The sequence below is a fragment of the Amphibalanus amphitrite genome, unplaced genomic scaffold (genome assembly GCF_019059575.1).
Source record: "Amphibalanus amphitrite isolate SeventyFive unplaced genomic scaffold, NRLGWU_Aamphi_draft 000055F_arrow, whole genome shotgun sequence".
In the NCBI taxonomy this organism is placed as follows: Eukaryota; Metazoa; Arthropoda; class Thecostraca; order Balanomorpha; family Balanidae; genus Amphibalanus; species Amphibalanus amphitrite.
This window is the reverse complement of record NW_024881551.1, coordinates 847,446-865,378: the sequence shown is the minus strand read 5'-3', so window position 1 is coordinate 865,378 and position 17,933 is coordinate 847,446. Positions and strand designations below refer to the sequence as shown.

General features: G+C 42.2%; 1 protein-coding gene across 1 annotated transcript in view; it reads left to right on the top strand.

The window, feature by feature from the left end:
* The window catches only part of LOC122378147 (neurogenic locus notch homolog protein 1-like), a 43,221-nt gene that overhangs the window by 2,976 nt on the left and 22,312 nt on the right, over positions 1–17,933 (top strand). The window contains exons 2-24 of the mRNA XM_043358872.1: positions 1,455–1,578; positions 3,949–4,052; positions 4,304–4,427; positions 4,811–4,914; positions 5,273–5,396; positions 5,554–5,657; positions 5,904–6,027; positions 6,440–6,543; positions 6,708–6,831; positions 8,744–8,847; positions 9,012–9,135; positions 9,537–9,640; positions 9,805–9,928; positions 11,531–11,634; positions 11,800–11,923; positions 13,658–13,761; positions 13,934–14,057; positions 14,468–14,571; positions 14,736–14,859; positions 16,505–16,608; positions 16,773–16,896; positions 17,301–17,404; positions 17,570–17,693. Coding sequence (XP_043214807.1) covers positions 1,539–1,578; positions 3,949–4,052; positions 4,304–4,427; positions 4,811–4,914; positions 5,273–5,396; positions 5,554–5,657; positions 5,904–6,027; positions 6,440–6,543; positions 6,708–6,831; positions 8,744–8,847; positions 9,012–9,135; positions 9,537–9,640; positions 9,805–9,928; positions 11,531–11,634; positions 11,800–11,923; positions 13,658–13,761; positions 13,934–14,057; positions 14,468–14,571; positions 14,736–14,859; positions 16,505–16,608; positions 16,773–16,896; positions 17,301–17,404; positions 17,570–17,693 — 2,548 coding nt within the window. The 5' untranslated portion in view covers positions 1,455–1,538. The remainder of the gene's footprint in view (positions 1–1,454; positions 1,579–3,948; positions 4,053–4,303; positions 4,428–4,810; positions 4,915–5,272; positions 5,397–5,553; positions 5,658–5,903; positions 6,028–6,439; positions 6,544–6,707; positions 6,832–8,743; positions 8,848–9,011; positions 9,136–9,536; positions 9,641–9,804; positions 9,929–11,530; positions 11,635–11,799; positions 11,924–13,657; positions 13,762–13,933; positions 14,058–14,467; positions 14,572–14,735; positions 14,860–16,504; positions 16,609–16,772; positions 16,897–17,300; positions 17,405–17,569; positions 17,694–17,933) is intronic.

Here is a 17,933-nt window from a genome sequence, read left to right as displayed (position 1 = left end):
TTTAAATATAACTTTTTGGCTACTAGTTCTGATTTATATTATGAGGTTACTGTTTCTTTTTACACTCTTAACCCGCCACCCGTTGAGGGGGCCCCTGTGTTTTTTCGCAGATAACTCAAAAACGGCTGCGAATTTCAACTTGAATCTTTCAGTACCTCTCCGGACACCAATTTTACACAGCTCCTGAAAAATTGGGTCCCAGGTCATCTCAGGTCACGAGCTATAGAGGTCAAACTGAGGCCATGTTCGGTGATTTTTCGTCGAAAAAGTTGTTAATGGAGAAAAATCGCAGAAAATCAGGGTTTCAACTTAGCGACTCATAAATTGGACCGTGGGTATAAAAAAGCATGGCAAACAAAGCAGCTATCTCGAAATTTTAGAGAACCTCTTACTGGCCTTACACATGCCAAAAATTACCAAAAAATCTCTAAAACTGTCTGAGATATAGCCATTTATTGACTGAAAAAGTAGCGACTGTTCTTATGGACGTAACAATATTTTCGATATTTGTGCTTGAAATCAGTCAGGAGTAATATTTATGATTCTTATCAACCTCTTTCTGACTGAATATGATCCTTCACGTGAGTAAAGTTACTTTTACATAAAAAATGTTTTTCGTTGTAAACTGGTACAATTTGACATTATTTGACATTCCCGTCACGTCATAGGTCCAACAAAGATAGTCAAGAAGGTTTCTGTGGTTGCATATATATATGACATGTCTTCATAAAGACTCGAATATTCACAATTTAACATGCCTTTCCTTACGATTCACGAAAGTGTTTTCTGATTGGTCAAGGCTGACCTCTGTTGTGACGTCACAGGTCATCATCCGCTCAGGTGACTATCCACATGCCAGATCTATCATATACATCATATACAGACTCATTTTGAAAAATTAGATTTCATTTTTATAACCGACTTCTCGTCATTGTAAATTGGACTGATTTGACCTTGTTTGACCTCCCTGCGACGTCACAGGTCAAATATGAAGGTCATCGATATCCTTTCTTGTGCATCTCGATGAGCCCTTTCGAATGCCGTTTGAGTTTTCCGATCCGGCTATTGGTTCCGGAGATACGACGGGGGGCCCTTTGCCCCCCCCCCCCCCAACAGGACGTGGAACCTGCCAGACCTCAACGGGGCGCGGGTTTATATTCATAATGAGCCTCAAGCAGAGTTTCAGCTATTTAAGAAGTGTATCATGGCAAGCAGTATCCGCACAGAGTTACTAAGTTCATTCATCGTTTGCTTCGAACCGCAACTTCAAAAAATGGTCCTTACGTCAGAAATTGAGAGGGAAAAAGACAACGCCGAGTCAAGTGCTCGTTGCGTACAATAATATCGTCAACATTCGCAATCCATACTTACACATGACTTGTAGTCACGTATTCATAGTATGTTATAAAAATGTTTGTGGACAATTACACATTGCCGTTGTCTATCATCCACAGTGCGAGAACGATCCATCAGTCAAGAGTGTCGCGGGTTGCCAATGCCTGCAAAATTCAGACTGCATCGGGGGACTGACTTGCGATATGACCGGAACAACTGAAAGCAAGCCATATGGAACCTGCAGTAAGTTAAGTTGATGGTCATGGACACCCCATTCATAAATAATGACCTTCGTTTCTTTAAATGCATAGACGCTTGCTCGCTTCTAATAACAAGACTATTTCCTCCAATAGATATAACGGGTGTCTACTAATTAATGAGAAAAAGTTCAGATAGTTAATACGAACCTTTAATGGTAATAAATAATCTGCATATCTCACATGCTGAAAGACATGTCTGTTGCGAATGTCATTTGTCAATCACGCAAAACGAAAACTTAAAATACCATGGTCAGTCGCCATGAGAACGTTAAGCAAACAACGGTTCTAAGCAATCTTCGCCAGTTTTAAGAAAAATTACCTTTCTACAACGGAAATGGCACTTATGGTTCTCCTAGTGCAAGTTAAAGGTTTTTAGCCATGTGCCAATAGCATGCTTATGATATTTGAAATAAGAGGAAACGTTCAGCATGCTGGAAGAGGTTTTGAAGTGACTGCAACCCTGCGAGTTTCGCTACAGAAACAAGATCCCGGCGATGGGGTGCGAAGGGCAAAGTGAGGGGTGTCAATGGGCCTGCTGGTGTGACGCCACTATATTTGCCACTATTATGTCGTATTTTTTGCTGTAGAAAATGTGCAATTGAGTACCGGAGGTGCACACAGGCACCTGAGGTCACCAAAGCGCAGCAACGCAGAGAATAACAGCGTTTGCGTCGGCTTATCAGGGGCACGCTGTCAACTGGTGAGAACGCATGGAGATGATAATGGGTGACGAGAGCTGCTTGACTTACCCAGGAACAGAAATGCCGTCTATTGCCGGTTTGTATGCTCCTGTGAAGAATGATACAACTGCAACCTGTGGATAAGTTTCCTTGCCGGTTTCCAGCTTACTGATGTGGCCACTGGCCAGACGGGCTCTCCGGAGGGGGAGGTGCTGCCAGTCATGTGTCCAAAATGAGTTATCATTGGGTGGATGTTCTATAGTGCGAGGGACGGCAAATGGATGCGTTGATTTCTTATCTTTTAGGGCACCAAGGTAAAAAAGACGAATATTACCCAAATGGCGATTATGCACTCTGATTTGACCTATTTTTCGTCCATTATGCAATTAAAACCATCACAATGCTGGAGGGGGTCGGCGTACCCATGAAAGATCGAGAAGATAATCCACCCTTTGTGTCGCAGCTGTGGCCGATTGAATACTTGTGAGGCTTTGTCAAGAAAGAAATATATCCAGGGGACAAGACTGTAGCTTTGGACCGACATCTGAAGACGGGAAGGCGGGAATTATCGGTCTCGTTTGACGTGGAGGTGCCGCGACGTTTGATCAAGGGGGTCGGGTGGCGCGTGCGGCGTGACGTGAAACATGGTGTGCTCAGTGGGCTGCGCTGAAGGTATTTGATAACCAATAGACGGACGCATAAGCATGCGAATTTTCGCTTATCAAAGTTACAAAATACCCGAGATATAAGCCTTTAAACTTTTTCTCATTAATTAGTAGACACCCGTTAGGCGCCTAATTATTTTTTCACTGAAAGAAAAACAGACTTAAGAGATCAATATAGACCTTGAAGCCTAAGCAAATTGCCTATACATATCTTTGGCTCAAGTACATTGTCAATGTCTATCTAAGGCTCAATAGCAGCACCATTGCAGTTTTGGTAACACACTAGCCATTTTCACGACGGGCTGGCTATCCTTGTCTGTACTATTCCGTAGCTACTTCAGTTCCAGGGAAGGTTACAGATATTTACTTTAATGAAAAACAATATCAAATTCTTATCTGTATTCAATGTAAACGCGTTTCGATTATTTCTTTATCAATACATTGATACAATACAGATAATGAACACACACGATTCAATGTGTTCATTATTGTTCATTAGTGTTCATTATCTGTATTGTATCAATGTATTGATAAAGAAATAATCGAAAGGCGTTTACATTGAATACAGATAAGAATTTGATATTGTTTTTCATTAAAGTAAACATTTGTCAAAATGAACAATATACAAAGGTTACAGATAGTTCAATCGTGCGGCTATTTTGTCTGTTGAATTACGCTCAGCAAGATAGATCCGTTTGTCATCAGCAAACGCTATCCTCATTTTTTATCATAAGTTTAAGAGAAGTCGGGCAGTTTAAGAGACAACTGCAGCGGCAGCTCCTCTTGCAGGTCACCTGAAGCTGATTTTAGTAAGAGGGGGCGCGTATGTATGTTTTTTTTTTCATTTTTATGTGTGTCGCGTTTGTTTTACCCTCCTTTTTCGTACCTCACATGACTAAAAACTGTAAAAACCACTTCCGTGTGGATAGTTCGTGCTTGTACAAATACAAATACTATCATAAAAGTTATAAAGCAGCCCTTCATTGTGAATGTCGTCCATATTCGTAGCTGAGCCAGATGGCAGTTGTCAAGAACTGGGAGAATTTGAAGACGGCTGCAGCTGTAATATCAACGTGGACTGCCAATCAAACATGTGCCATCATCTGGTCTGTGTAAGTCACGATTCATGTCAATTCAATAACACATGCTTTTGTGATGTTCTACTTTAATACAGTGAAATTGAAGTAAAGTGAAAAAAGGAAATTAAACCCCATGTCTCACTGTCAAACAACGTACTTCGATGCACTTTTTCTTAATAAATATAGCACATGAAAAAATCTCAAAAATATTGTTGCATGCAGAAGGCTGCTAGGGTCAAGAGTATCCACTGACACGAATACCAACATATTTCATTTGCTGACAGTGCCAGAACGATCCATCAGTCAAGAGCATCGCGGGCTGCCAATGCCTGCAAAATTCAGACTGCATGGAAGGGCTGACTTGTGATATGAACGGAACAACTGAAAGAAAACCATACGGAACCTGCAGTAAGTTCAATTTTTAACTGAAAACAGGTAATTTTACTACATTACAGTCAGCCATCAAGTTGTACATACATAAGCTAAGCACGTTTGACAACGTATACGCCTTTAAATAATGTAATGTTACACTTTAAATTTGATTCAAAGAGTAAATGTAGGCGATTCGCATTCGTTTCAAGCTACACTGAGGTGAGCATGTTCAAAACCAAATTTCAAACCATTTTTCAAACCGGTGAACAAGGCAACTCAATAAATCAAAAATATATGGTGTTTCACATTTTTTACCTCGGTGTACCTAGCCCGAAAAGAATACGAATTACAATCATTTACCTAGGAGAATAAGAAATGATGCTTCGTCGATGCCTAAGAAACCATACGTATGTTGGTAGCTGAATCGGAGGAGAGGTGCCAAGTTCTAGGCGAGTATGAAGACGGATGCAGCTGTGTGATCAACCCGGACTGCCTATCAAACATGTGCCATAACCTACTCTGTGTAAGTTAGCTTTGACATATCATGACATCAATCATTTACGAGTGTACAAATTTAACTATATCAGTATCTATCAAAGTAAAAGAAAAAAACATTTCAGATTCTCAACTTCTAAGCGACAAGAAACAGCAGCATTCCGAACACTTCCTTTATAGTTTATTTTTTAAATCTACCAGTAACAAAGCCAATTTACATGTGCACACGTTACACTTACCAAACGGAAGGCAACACCTGCATTCCGCTACCTTTTTAGCCAATAAGACATGTCGAAATAAGACATGTATCAGCACACGACTGCGCACTTGAGGATTGACGTGCTCCATTGCGGCATACCAATACCAACATTTTCTTTTGCTGACAGTGCCAGAACGATCCATCAGTTAAGAGCATCGCGGGCTGCCAATGCCTGCAAAATTCAGACTGCATGGAAGGACTGACTTGTGATATGACCGGAACAACTGAAAGAAAACCATATGGAACCTGCAGTAAGTAAAGTGACCAGGTCAGCGAGCGCAGTACATTGGGGCCCGCACGTTTTTTATACTTCTAAGGGCCAAGTCAATGCAATGTAACCCAAATGCGCACTTATCCTACAGCTCTCATATCATGTTAACACGAGACGTTATCATCCAATGTTCACAGCTGCTCCAGACGAGCCGTGCCAAAATGCCTCGAGCCTAGAAGACGACTGTGGCTGTATGCTGGACGCAGAATGCCAGTCCACCAGGTGTCATTTAGGAGTTTGTGTAAGCTTCACACAGTCGCACCGTAATGAAATGTATTGATCCGTGACAACAATAGATGCAAAAAAACGGATGAAGCGCTTTTAGCCAATGTATAATGGACCATATACTTCCATCATGTAACGGTCTTCCCAAATTAAAAATATTTTTGCATATGCTTCGACTGACTATAACTTATGTTAGCATAAAACGCAGTACAACATACATCTATATAGAGAATCATGTTTTTTCACTTTAACTTATTGACAGTGCCAAAACGACCCATCAGTCAAGAGCAAGGCCGGTTGCCAATGTCAGGACAACACAGACTGCAGCGGATCGCTTAAATGCGATTTGTCTGGGGTATCTGGAGGCCAAACAGATGGAACTTGCAGTAAGATGATTGATTAGACACAGCAGTTTAAACAACTTTCATGCAGTTGACAAAAGAGCTAAGGTTATCATAAGTCGGGTTTATGATTTAAAATGAATAAACAACAGTACTAATGGATTTTCTTTAGCATACTCAGATAAATATTGCAAATCGTGATAGACGACTAAAATGCACCACAAGCCCATTGGTGTGTTTTTTTGTTTGTTTTTTCTGTCCTCACATAAGCTTAACATCTGAATGTGTTTTGCACCTTTTCTATGAGCACTTCCTTCTATTTTCATTTACTATGCGTGGTGCCTTCTGTAGATTAAGTTTTTACACAAACCAATGTTTAACTGCAGCACAGAACGCTTACGGATTCAGATTAAAAAAGGAACCACTATAGCAATAAATTGGTTTTCTCTCTTGTCAGCGGACGACGACGACCCTTGTCAAGATTTTGGCAACTTACCGGAAGACTGTGGCTGTACAATCGACGCAGACTGTCAATCGGGAAAATGTCATAATTATATCTGTGTAAGTTTGAAGAGGGATGAGCGAATTCCGGAATATTTTGTTTACGATATGAATGACAAGCATTATCTTTCTAACCAATCAATTTCTTATGAATGTCAAATGCTCTGACCACGGTAGATATCACTGAATTGCATTTCAATAGCCTGTTGATAATATCGTTTCAGTGCCAGAGCAATCCAACTGTGAAGAGCAAGGAGGGATGTCAATGCCAGGACAACACAGACTGCATCGGATCGCTTACATGCGATTTGTCTGGGGTATCTGGAAGCCAAACAGATGGAACTTGCAGTAAGATGATTTTTTAGACACAGCAGTTTAAACAGCTTTCATGCCGTTGACAAAAGAAATAATTTTAAGGTTATCATAAGTCTGGTTTATGATTCAAACCCCGGAGCGGGCGGCCACATTTAGCTCCTACGTGTAAGGCGTGCTTGTCTGTGGCAGGGCCCGCACAGAAGCCAGGTAACGTGAGTGAGCGGAGGGGACCGTGTCCAGTCGTGAGGGCACGTTAACCCGCGACCGCCTGGGGGGGGGGGGTCGGATACGACCCCCCCCTCCGTTTTTCTTGAATAACTCATGAACCACTTTCGCTATCTACTTGAAACTTGGCATACCTTCTCCCCCATCAATTCGACGTCTCCTGTGCAATTTTTAAGAAAAAAAATTTCCAATTTTTTTTGAGATATATCGATTTTAGTGATGTTACTACATGGCGTTTTTAGTCAAAAAGTGGTAAATGTTTAAAAAATCGCCAAAAATCAGGGTTTTAAGCAAATTGCTAATTAAGGACATGAAAAGACGCAGCTCAACGAGTTCTTTAAAATGGCCATCTCGGATTTTCCATAAAATGCGTTTTTCACCCCTAAAATTTCAAAAAACTATATTTTTTGGAAAACAGCTAATAAAATCCAAAATTTTAGGAATTTCCAAAAAACCGGAATATATGTTGTAGAGCTCTATTAGAACATTAGATGCCCCAAATTTCAACTTTCTATCTTGATTTTTGACCCCCAAATTGTAAAAAATAGCTCCAACATGCATAGGGCATGGTGACGTCATAAGCATTTTCGTGAATTAGAGGCACTTCTGAACATCGCATGTGAAAACAAATGGCACCACTAGATTCCTGGGACAAAGCTCGTCTAGAAAAGTGCATTTTTATGTCAAAAATAAAAAGTTGAAAAATTGACCTTTTTTCTCAGCCCTCCTTTAGTTATGTATGGTATAAACGATTTTCTATGCTTTCAATGCACACTTATCACCAGCACAGTGACTTGGGGTCACATATAACCATTACCATCGGATTCGGCGTGAAAAATAAGCCATAAAACATGTGTCGCACGCCTATGTAGCAGAAAGTGAAAACCGTGACCTTTCGTGACCTGACCTGACCTTGACCCGTACTTAGTATGACCCCCATACGCACATGGTACCTTCACTAGGCCTTTGAGGTCATTTTTGGTGAGTTTCGAGCAACAGCTATCGATTCTGCTGTCCGTAAGCCTAATCATGCAAAACCCCTGAATTTGACCTTTGACCTGACCTTGACCCGAAAATTGACCTCAATCTTAAAATCTTAAGAGTGCTTTGGGAAGGTCTCGTAGAGACCTTTCGAACGCCGCCTCGCGGGGCTCGATACGACCATTGGTTCTCGAGATAACAGGGGGGGGGTCGGATCCGACCCCCCCCCCCCCCAGGCTGTCGTGGGTACGGAAATAGCCCAGGCGGTGCCGGGTTAAACATTCGGACAAAATTCTGCCATACAACAGGAATTGCGCGATCGGGTGGTGAGGTCAGGGTCAGCACAACAAGCAATGCTTAGTGCGGGCTCTGATTCCTCAAATCCGCCCATTCAGCCGTTCGGACTAAAGTAATAAAAAATATGTAAATTGAATAAGCAACAGTACCGATGGATTTTTTTAGTATACTAAGATAAATATTGCAAAATATGATAGACAACTAAATGTATCACATGCCCATTGGGGATTTTTTTTTTTGCTGTCCTCACATAAGCTTAACATCTGAATGTGTTTTGCACCTTTTCTATGAGCACTTCCTTCTACTTTCATTTACTATGCGTGGTGCCTTCTGTAGATTAAGTTTTGACACAAACCAATGTTTAACTGCAGCAAAGAACGCTTACGGATTCAGATTAAAAAAGCAACCACTAAAGCAATAAATTGGTTTTCTCTCTTGTCAGCGGAAGACGACGACCCTTGTCAAGATTTTGGCAACTTACCGGAAGACTGTGGCTGTACAATCGACGCAGACTGTCAATCGGGAAAATGTCATAATTATATCTGTGTAAGTTTGAAGAGGGATGAGCGAATTCCGGAATATTTTGTTTACGATATGAATGACAAGCATTATCTTTCTAACCAATCAATTTCTTATGAATGTCAAATGCTCTGAAAACGGTAGATATCACTGAATTGCATTTCAATAGCCTGTTGATAATATCGTTTCAGTGCCAGAGCAATCCAACTGTGAAGAGCAAGGAGGGATGTCAATGCCAGGACAACACAGACTGCATCGGATCGCTTACATGCGATTTGTCTGGGGTATCTGGAGGCCAAACAGATGGAACTTGCAGTAAGATGATTGCTTAGACACGGTATTTTAAACACCTTTCATGGCGTTGACAAAAGAGCTAAGGTTATCATAAGGCTAGTTTATGATTTAAAATGAATAAGCAACAGTACCGATGATTTTTATTTAGTATACTCAGAAAAATATTACAAAATAAGATAGACAACTAAATGCACCATATGCCCCTTGGTGTTTTTTTTTTTTTTTTTGCTGCCCTTACATAAGCTTAACATATGAATATGTTTTGCATCTTTTCCATGAACATTTCCTTCTACTTTAATTTAGTGGTGCACGGTGCCTTCTGTAGATCAAGTTTTTTATGTTTAAATGCAGCAAAGTACGCTTACGAATTCAGATTAAAAAAGGAACCGCTAAAGCAGTAAATTAGTTTTCTCTCTTGTCAGCTGAAGACGACGACCCTTGTCAAGATTTTGGCAACTTACCGGAAGACTGTGGCTGTACAATCGACGCAGACTGTCAATCGGGAAAATGTCATAATTATATCTGTGTAAGTTTGAAGAGGGATGAGCGATTTCCGGAATATTTTGTTTACGATATGAATGACAAGCATTATCTTTCTAACCAATCAATTTCTTATGGATGTCAACTACTCTGACCACGGTAGATATCACTGAATTGCATTTCAATAGCCTGTTGATAATAACGTTTCAGTGCCAGAGCAATCCAACTGTGAAGAGCAAGGAGGGATGTCAATGCCAGGACAACACAGACTGCATCGGATCGCTTACATGCGATTTGTCTGGGGTATCTGGAAGCCAAACAGATGGAACTTGCAGTAAGATGATTTTTTAGACACAGCAGTTTAAACAGCTTTCTTGCCGTTGACAAAAGAGCTAAGGTTATCATAAGGCTGGTTTATGATTTAAAATGAATAAGCAACAGTACCGATTATTTTTTTTTGAGTTAACTCAGATAAATATTGCAAAATAAGATAGACAACTAAATGCACCACTGACCACATGCCCCTTGGTGTGTGTTTTTTTTTTGTTTTTTTTTGCTGCCCTCACATAAGCTTAACATCTGAATATGTTTTGCATCTTTTCCATGAACATTTTCTTCTGCTTTAACCCGCGCCCAAGTGTGGGGGTGTTTGAACACCCGCCTTACGGTTTTTCGCAGATATCTCAAAAACGGCGGCGCGGAGCGCCGCCGTTTTTGGTACACCTTATCATACATCAATTCTACACATGTTGTGAAAATTTCAGACCAAGGTCATTCGAGGTCAGGTCACCAGGTCACTTGAAGTGACCTCACCTCATAAAAAGTTTCAATGTCTGCCATAGCTACACCGAGTGACCGATCACTTTGAAACTTTTAGCGATTGATGAGACTAACAGTATCTATAAAATGTATATCTCGGAATTTTGATATCGGTGACCTAAGGTCAGGTCAATTTTGGGGCCTCTCCATTATAAGTCAATGGGAGAAAATTGAAAAGCGTCTGTTTTGCACGAAAGCTATTCTAGACACTCTCAAACATCGAGATGTAGGTAAAATTGACACACTGAACCGGAAAATGGCAACTGTGACCCCTCGTTATATCCCCGAGGTCATCTCAGGTCACGAACAGAATCTAACAGTTTTTCGCTAATAACTTCTGATAGAGGCGTGCTAGAGCGCTGAAAACGCCTTAGATGTGTTCGACTTGACGTTGCAGATCGACTGATATGCAACATGACCTTTTCCGGTCAGGTCATGACCTTGACCTGAGGTCAAATTTTCAAGTTGACCTTTCAAGGTCAAGTTATAGTTCATTCGACGCGTCTTGACGAGAGGAACACGATGCTGGCAAAAGTAATGTCGTGGCTCTTTTGAGTCAAAAGTTATCGCCGAAAAACCGATTTTCGTAAAAACGGATATTTTTTGGAGTTTTTGCCCTCCGGAGGCTAAACCGTTGACCTGAGGTCAAATCTGAGATATTACTCAGAAACGTCTGTAAAAGGGCTATCGAATGCGCTTTTCCGTAGCGCTGTAGCTCTATCGGTTCCCGAGATAGCCGTTGGCAGTTTCCAAAATGTTGAAATAGTCAACATTTTACCTTTGGTGACCTCTGGTGACCTGACCTTTGACCTGACCCAAAAAATGACTGAAGTGTTTTCGTCCTTATTTTTGACGTTCTTTCGATTGCCGCTTACCGCGTGTCGCTACGTGGCCCAGGAGCCGAGTTAGAAGGGGGGTGTTCAAACACACACCCCCCCACACCAGGTCGTGGAAAATCCAGACTGACACTGGGGCGCGGGTTAATTTAGTGCAAAATGATGCCTTCTGTAGATTAAGTTTGCATACAAACCTATGTTTAACTGCAGCAAAGTAAGCTTACGAATTCAGATTAAAAAAGGAACCACTGTAGCAGTAAATTGGTTTTCTCTCTTGTCAGCTGAAGACGACAACCCTTGTCAAGGTTTTGGTAACTTACCGGAAGACTGTGGCTGTACAATCGACGCAGACTGCCAATCGGGAAAATGTCATAATTATATCTGTGTAAGTTTGAAGAGGGATGAGGGATTTCCGGAATATTTTGTTTACGATATGAATGACAAGCATTATTTTTTCTAACCAATCAATTTCTTATGGATGTCAACTACTCTGACCACGGTAGACATCATTGAATTGCATTTGAATAACCTATTGATAATATCGTTCCAGTGCCAGAGCAACCCAACTGTGAAGAGCAAGGAGGGATGTCAATGCCAGGACAACACAGACTGCATCGGATCGCTTACATGCGATTTGTCTGGGGTATCTGGAGGCGAAACAGATGGAACTTGCAGTAAGATGATTGCTTAAACACAGCAGTTTTAACAGCTTTCATGCCATTGACAAAAGAAATAACTTTAACCCTCGCCGGCCGAGGGGGGGGGGGGGCGGGTGCCGCCCCCCCCATAGGATTTTTTCGCGATAGCTCCGAACACGCTGGCGATAGAGAGCTGAAACTTGGCATGCCTGACCTTTGATCCAAGCCGCATCTTTTGACACCAACCGCATTTTTGGGTCAGGTCAGGTCACTGACCTATGACGCCATAAGTGAACCTCTGCACGGTCTTCAGATGTCGCAACTTCGCAACGCCCTCACTGCCAGAGGAGATGTCACAGGGAAATGAAACTTGCAGGATCTAGTATCCATTATGAGTCTCACAACTTGTTTATCTCGGATTTTTCCTAAAGGTCATATGAGGTCAGGTCATTTTCGTGACCACACCATTATACATAAGTCAATGGGGAAAAATTCAAACTGATATTCTGCCGCCGGGAACGATCTCCAACTATCTCAAGCACACAGAATCGTGATTTGATGCACTCCTTGCAAGGTTAGATGCGTCACTTTTGCAATGTTGACCTTGCGTGACGGCATTTATGACGTCATCAAGGTCATATTAGTTTTTCGTCAATGACTCTTGATCAAATTGAGCTAGCGAGTCGAGAAAGCCACCAATGCACTCAGGAAGACCTGCCGAATCGAATGATATGCGACATGACCTCTTTCGACCAGCTTCGTGACCTGGGGGTGCTGACCTGACCTTGACCTGAGGTCAACACCCAAGTTGACCTGACCCGGACAAAAAGTATATCATTCGACGCGCCTGAGCGAGGCAAACACGATGCTGCCAAAATCGCGGCTCTGTGGCCGTTTTTTGCGAAGTTATTCACCAAAAACTGAACCGTACCCTGGGACACTTGACCTGACCTCAGAGGTCAACGGTTGACCTAGGACCTTAAAATCGGGTACCAATCTCTGCGACTCGTAACGGCGCACACGCTCCTTTTTTCCGCGACGCGCTAGCTCCACCAGGGGCGAAACGGCGAGGGGGGGTCGTACCCGCCCCCCCCCCCCTCGGCCGGCGCGTATGTAGAAAACCAATAGGTCCGGCGAGGGTTAAGGTTATCATAAGTCTGGTTTATGATTCAAACCCCGGAGCGGGCGGCCACATTTAGCTCCTACGTGTAAGGCGTGCTTGTCTGTGGCAGGGCCCGCACAGAAGCCAGGTAACGTGAGTGAGCGGAGGGGACCGTGTCCAGTCGTGAGGGCACGTTAAATATTCGGACAAAATTCTGCCATACAACAGGAATTGCGCGATCGGGTGGTGGGGTCAGGGTCAGCACAACAAGCTATGCTTAGTGCGGGCTCTGATTCCTCAAATCCGCCCATTCAGCCGTTCGGACTAAAGTAATAAAAAAAAAAATATGTAAATTGAATAAGCAACAGTACCGATGGATTTTTTTAGTATACTAAGATAAATATTGCAAAATATGATAGACAACTAAATGTATCACATGCCCATTGGGGATTTTTTTTTTATTTTGCTGTCCTCACATAAGCTTAACATCTGAATGTGTTTTGCACCTTTTCTATGAGCACTTCCTTCTACTTTCATTTACTATGCGTGGTGCCTTCTGTAGATTAAGTTTTGACACAAACCAATGTTTAACTGCAGCAAAGAACGCTTACGGATTCAGATTAAAAAAGGAACCACTAAAGCAATAAATTGGTTTTCTCTCTTGTCAGCGGAAGACGACGACCCTTGTCAAGATTTTGGCAACTTACCGGAAGACTGTGGCTGTACAATCGACGCAGACTGTCAATCGGGAAAATGTCATAATTATATCTGTGTAAGTTTGAAGAGGGATGAGCGAATTCCGGAATATTTTGTTTACGATATGAATGACAAGCATTATCTTTCTAAAATTCTAACCAATCAATTTCTTATGAATGTCAAATGCTCTGACCACGGAAGATATCACTGAATTGCATTTCAATAGCCTGTTGATAATATCGTTTCAGTGCCAGAGCAATCCAACTGTGAAGAGCAAGGAGGGATGTCAATGCCAGGACAACACAGACTGCATCGGATCGCTTACATGCGATTTGTCTGGGGTATCTGGAGGCCAAACAGATGGAACTTGCAGTAAGATGATTGCTTAGACACGGTATTTTAAACACCTTTCATGGCGTTGACAAAAGAGCTAAGGTTAGCATAAGGCTAGTTTATGGTTTAAAATGAATAAGCAACAGTACCGATGATTTTTATTTAGTATACTCAGATAAATATTACAAAATAAGATAGACAACTAAATGCACCACATGCCCCTTGGTGTTTTTTTTTTTTTTTTTGCTGCCCTTACATAAGCTTAACATATGAATATGTTTTGCATCTTTTCCATGAACATTTCCTTCTACTTTAATTTAGTGGTGGATGGTGCCTTCTGTAGATCAAGTTTTTATACAAACCTATGTTTAAATGCAGCAAAGTACGCTTACGAATTCAGATTAAAAAAGGAACCGCTAAAGCAGTAAATTGGTTTTCTCTCTTGTCAGCTGAAGACGACGACCCTTGTCAAGATTTTGGCAACTTACCGGAAGACTGTGGCTGTACAATCGACGCAGACTGTCAATCGGGAAAATGTCATAATTATATCTGTGTAAGTTTGAAGAGGGATGAGCGATTTCCGGAATATTTTGTTTACGATATGAATGACAAGCATTATCTTTCTAACCAATCAATTTCTTATGGATGTCAACTACTCTGTCCACGGTAGATATCACTGAATTGCAATTCGATAGCCTGTTGATAATATCGTTTCAGTGCCAGAGCAATCCAACTGTGAAGAGCAAGGAGGGATGTCAATGCCAGGACAACACAGACTGCATCGGATCGCTTACATGCGATTTGTCTGGGGTATCTGGAGGCGAAACAGATGGAACTTGCAGTAAGATGATTGCTTAAACACAGCAGTTTTAACAGCTTTCATGCCACTATTTGTTCCGTGTTTTTCTACAACAAGCTATGCTTAGTGCGGGCTCTGATTCCTCAAATCCGCCCATTCAGCCGTTCGGACTAAAGTAGGGGAGAGTGGGGTAAGATGCCCAGGGTGGGAAAGACGCCCCACCCCCTCTAGCGGCGAAACAAAGAATCGGACCTGGAAATTAATGTTCTTAGCGTAAAGCGGAAGCCTGCCTTGTTAACTACACAAAAAATTTGCGAAGCTCAGTTGGGCAACGGCTGGCTGGTGAATGCATGTTTTTTATTTGCTGCTTTCGAAAAATATTTTGGTGTCAAAACATTGTAAATATCAAAGAAGGTAGATAATTTTTGCGTCCCTTGCTATAGTTGTGATACAGTAACGTGCGTGTACTGTGTCCCAAACAGTTTGTTTCAGGGTGTAGTTTTATGGCTAACATATTGTACTGATTTAATGTTACTTCGGTACCTTGGGGTAAGATGCCCCCTGTCCTGATGGGGAAAGATGCCCCCCTAAATCCATAGGCTGTCCTTCAAGCAGCCCGTCAAATCATTTATTACATGCTTGTGATGAGAGACAAAAGCCGGTCTGGGACTATTGAGAGTCCAGTACGGTCGGGTGCTCCCCATGCCGGTCTCTCGGCCCACACAGCGACTTTTTGGGCGGCATCTGACTCTGAGAGCCCTCACGACAGCCTCGGTGGGCCCCATTATTGGCTCCAGGGCCCCTCACGACATCCTTTGAGGGCTCCCACGTTGGCTCCACGAGCCGCGCTGGCATCTGAGGTCCCCACGATGGGCTCGAGGGCCCTCAAGCATCATGAAGACCTATAAGGGCCCCACAGTGGTCTCCGAACGCCACCACGGAAGCTTGTTTGGCCGCGCTGGACTATGATGACCCTAACGATGACCTCTGAAGCCCCTTACGACCACTTTTGAGGGCCCTTACGATGACGTTTGGTGTCTACTGCAGGCTCGAAGGGACTACTGATTCGTTCAGGCGATTCACGTGCCCATTTATGTCACTTATAGCGCAGGGGGCATCTTCCCCAACGCCAGGGGCGTCTTTCCCACCCTCAGGGGTAAGATGCCCCCTTTGACTTCTTCAGGAAAATGCTTAATAGCAAAAAAAGTTATCATATTTCAGGCACGAAAGTGTGATATTTTTGGAGAAAAATGATGTCGGCTTCCGTTGAAACTCCAAGTTTTTGCTTTCCGATCGTCATTTTCGAATAATATATGACATAGTAAAAACCTGGGCATCTTTCCCCACTCTCCCCTAATAAAAAAATATGTAAATTGAATAAGCAACAGTACCGATGGATTTTTTTTTTTGTATACTAAGATAAATATTGCAAAATGTGATAGACAACTAAATGTATCACATGCCCATTGGTGATTTTTTTTTTTGCTGTCCTCACATAAGCTTAACATCTGAATGTGTTTTGCACCTTTTCTATGAGCACTTCCTTCTACTTTCATTTACTATGCGTGGTGCCTTCTGTAGATTAAGTTTTTACACAAACCAATGTTTAACTGCAGCAAAGAACGCTTACGGATTCAGATTAAAAAAGGAACCACTATAGCAATAAATTGGTTTTCTCTCTTGTCAGCGGAAGACGACGACCCTTGTCAAGATTTTGGAAACTTACCGGAAGACTGTGGCTGTACAATCGACGCAGACTGTCAATCGGGAAAATGTCATAATTATATCTGTGTAAGTTTGAAGAGGGATGAGCGATTTCCGGAATATTTTGTTTACGATATGAATAACAAGCATTATCTTTCTAACCAATCAATTTCTTATGGATGTCGAAAGCTCTGACCACGGTAGATATCACTGAATTGCATTTCAATAGTCTGTTAATAATATCATTTCAGTGCCAGAGCAATCCAACTGTGAAGAGCAAGGAGGGATGTCAATGCCAGGACAACACAGACTGCATCGGATCGCTTACATGCGATTTGTCTGGGGTATCTGGAGGCGAAACAGATGGAACTTGCAGTAAGATGATTGCTTAGACACAGCAGTTTATACGGCTTTCATGCCGTTGACAAAAGAGCTAAGGTTATCATAAGGCTGGTTCATGATTTAAAATGAATAAACAACAGTACCGATGATTTTTTTTTGGTATGCTTAGATAAATATGGCAAAATAAGATAGACAACTAAATGCACCACATGCCCCTTGGTGATTTTTTTTTTTGCTGCCCTCACATAAGCTTAACATCTGAATATGTTTGCATCTTTTCCATGAACATTTCCTTCTACTTTAATTTAGTGGTGGATGGTGCCGTCTGTAGATTAAGTTTTTATACAAACCTATGTTTAACCGCAGCAAAGTACGCTTACGAATTCAGATTAAAAAAGGAACCACTATAGTAGTAAATTGGTTTTCTCTCTTGTCAGCTGAAGACGACGACCCTTGTCAAGATTTTGGCAACTTACCGGAAGACTGTGGCTGTACAATCGACGCAGACTGTCAATCGGGAAAATGTCATAATTATATCTGTGTAAGTTTGACGAGGGATGAGCGATTTCCGGAATATTTTGTTTACGATATGAATGACAAGCATTATTTTCTCTAACCAATCAATTTCTTATGGATGTCGAATGCTCTGACCACGGTAGATATCACTGAATTGCACTTCAATAGCCTGTTGATAATATCGTTTCAGTGCCAGAGCAATCCAACTGTGAAGAGCAAGGAGGGATGTCAATGCCAGGACAACACAGACTGCATCGGATCGCTTACATGCGATTTGTCTGGGGTATCTGGAGGCGAAACAGATGGAACTTGCAGTAAGATGATTGCTTAGACACAGCAGTTTAAGCCCCAGTCACACTAGCGCCTTTGTCGGCGACTTCTAGCCGACTGAGGTCTGCGAGCGGTCGTTTGCGTTTGTCCGGCCGATCGGTTGGTTGTGGTCACATACGCGTCTGTCGCCGACCAGTCGGCTGCAAATTTACAACTCGGGAGTGCTAGTGTGACCACACACTTTTGGTGGGACTCGACCAGTAGCGGACGGGTCGCCGATGGGA